At 29.1% G+C, this 2,500-nt stretch overlaps 1 protein-coding gene across 32 annotated transcripts in view; it reads right to left on the bottom strand.

Moving 5' to 3' along the window:
* The window catches only part of LOC124950677 (forkhead box protein P2-like), a 285,654-nt gene that overhangs the window by 965 nt on the left and 282,189 nt on the right, over window positions 1–2,500 (bottom strand). For 26 of the 32 annotated variants that reach the window (XM_047497707.1, XM_047497700.1, XM_047497708.1 and 23 more), the window contains 3 exons: window positions 1,391–1,466; window positions 561–673; window positions 1–108 (listed from right to left, as the gene is read on the bottom strand). The exon at window positions 1–108 is cut by the window's left edge and continues 965 nt beyond it. In XM_047497707.1, the coding sequence (XP_047353663.1) occupies window positions 1–108; window positions 561–673; window positions 1,391–1,466 (297 nt within the window). Of the gene's footprint in view, window positions 109–560; window positions 674–1,390; window positions 1,467–2,500 lie in introns of those variants that run through there. The other 6 variants (XM_047497709.1, XM_047497703.1, XM_047497717.1 and 3 more) reach the window with 4 other exon arrangements.

Genomic DNA, 2,500 nt, shown 5'->3' with positions numbered 1-2,500 from the left:
TCCGTTGGCCCATCCAGCATCTCGCGTTTTATTAATCTCGTTAGCTTACCACCCTCCGGGCTTTGCCCTTCCTGCTTTATGTGCACTGCTGGTTCATCCAGTGGCGACCTGTTCTCGATTTAACGACATCATCGTAATAATTAGATCATTTCGATACATACATACATACACACATATACATATATACATACATATATATATATATATATATATATATATATATATCTTGTACATCCTTGTATTTTTTTAATATTTTCTTTTCTTTCTATATCCTCTAAAATAATTTTATATAACTTCAAATTTTTAAATTTCTATCCGTGCTTTATGATATCGCTTGAATTAGCACAACGTTATCAAATATTTTATAAGATTCGAATGGAAAATAATCAATTTGATATAAAAATGTGTATAATAAGATTATAATAAGATTAGAATCTAATCGGATATTAATTTTTTTTTAAATAGAAAATTCGAATATTTAAAATTAACGTTTTCGATATTTGCCTCGTTTATATCTTATTTTATCAGTTTAAATAGACGATTACGATGAGCTTACTTACATTAGATCGTTGTGAGACAAGACGTGCTCTTTATCCGGGCTCGTTGCTGTCGACGTACACATCGAGTTATTTAAAAATCCCATATTAGACTCCCCGAGTGCAGCCTGGAAATACTCAAATTGCATTAGACGGTTAGTTATCGATGCCTCTTGTGCTTTCGCTGATTTTTTTATAGATGCATTCGTCACACACACACACACACATACACGCATACAAATACATGGATACACACGTGGACATACACGGGCAAACACATGAACGAGATCTTCTCGAGTCTCTTCGAAATACGATCGAAAAGTGCTTACGAGAGGGAAGAAGCAATAATCAATGTTTCTTTGATTTGCAGTTTAGATGGCTATAAAGATGTCTTCGGTAGGCTTAGAATTTATTTTCACATCTGTCGTTCATCCATTTTTATGTGTATGTACGCGGCGTAAGGCTCGACTTTATTTCCAAAATAGTAAAGAAGAAACAATCATTTTTTTTTTTAAATTACTATTGGACTTACAAATCATTATACCTAATTGCCGTAGTGACATATACGTCACGTTTATTTTAACCCATACATGTATGTGGATCGTGAAATTAGAACATATTAATATTTAATAATAAACTTAGCATAGTTTCTCATAACAATTGTGACAATTGTATAATTTTTCTATTATATTATCCCTTTGATATTTACTTAAATAGAAATAATATAATATTATTATAAAAATTTCATTAGATTTTGAATTTTAATTTTTAATCGATAATATTAATAATTAAGTACAGTTTTACTTGAAATTTTAAATATTAGAATAAAAAATAGTCTAATTGTTGATAGTTACCTGGAGGTTGGCATTTAGAGCGTCACCATACATCGTAGGACTATGAGTGAGCGTTGGACTTTTCGATGGTACGCCCCTAAATATCGACAGAGAAAAATACGTTAGAAATACATGGGATAGTTTTACGATAGTCGTTTCCTGGAAAAAAAAAAAAAAAAAAAAAAAAAAAAAAAAAAAAAAAAGAGAAAAAGAAATGACTGATCTGAGTAGTATCTTAGTCTCGTGTCTACGTGTACGTGAGATATATTCTGTTTGAACTAGAAAGTAAAGATGTGTGTGTGTGTAAAGCGTGTCTCTTTGTGTGTGTGCGTGTGTGTGTGTGTGTGTGTAAATGTGTATATTTTATGATATTATAAATATGTAGACATATTAAAAAGGTAAGATAGAAAAAAGAGAGAAAATGGAAAAGGGAAAGTTCAATAGAGATAGAAGAGTAGATAGAAAAGTATGATATTAAAAGAATTATAGTAAAAATACACATATATATATATACAATAGAAAAAAGTTTTTAAAAAGGATTAGAAAAAGAAGAGTCTGAAAACTCTTACCTACTACCTTTTCTTTTTTATTCTTTTCTTTTTTTTTTTTTTACCCCACTCGTCCAATCGGTCCGGAAGATTTCGAGTGAGATTAGAAGTATGTAAAAAAGTTGAATAAAAAAAAGCGCCCTCGTTTCACATTATTCTTCGTTCGTTAAATTTACTTTTTTTTTTTTTTTTTTTTTTCTTTTTTCAGTTTTTCTTTTCTTTTTTCGTTTTTTCTTTTTTTCTTTTTTTCTTTTTTTTTTTCTTTTTTTGTTTTTTTTTTTTTTTTTTTCTTAAACAGACGAAATGCATTCTAATAGAATGTTTATGCGAAACGATTACGTTACTTATAAATGGCTTTCAGATTTACCTGAGCTTACCTTTCGTGTATTTCTTCCATCGACCTGGTATTTATCGGTATATTTGAGTAAAACTGTCAAGTGTACGTATGAAGTCCAAAAGAGAGATACTTTTTTCTTTTTTTTCTTTTTTTTTCTTTTTTTTCTTTTTTTTTTTGTAATAAATTGAAAAAGTATCATCTTTTCAAAAGTTCCCTCGCAAATCAATTGACAATTGTCTAAATAAT

The sequence above is a fragment of the Vespa velutina genome, chromosome 7, assembly GCF_912470025.1.
Source record: "Vespa velutina chromosome 7, iVesVel2.1, whole genome shotgun sequence".
NCBI lineage: Eukaryota > Metazoa > Arthropoda > Insecta > Hymenoptera > Vespidae > Vespa > Vespa velutina.
The sequence above is the reverse complement of the archived record's forward strand: the minus strand, read 5'-3'. Positions and strand labels throughout refer to the sequence as shown.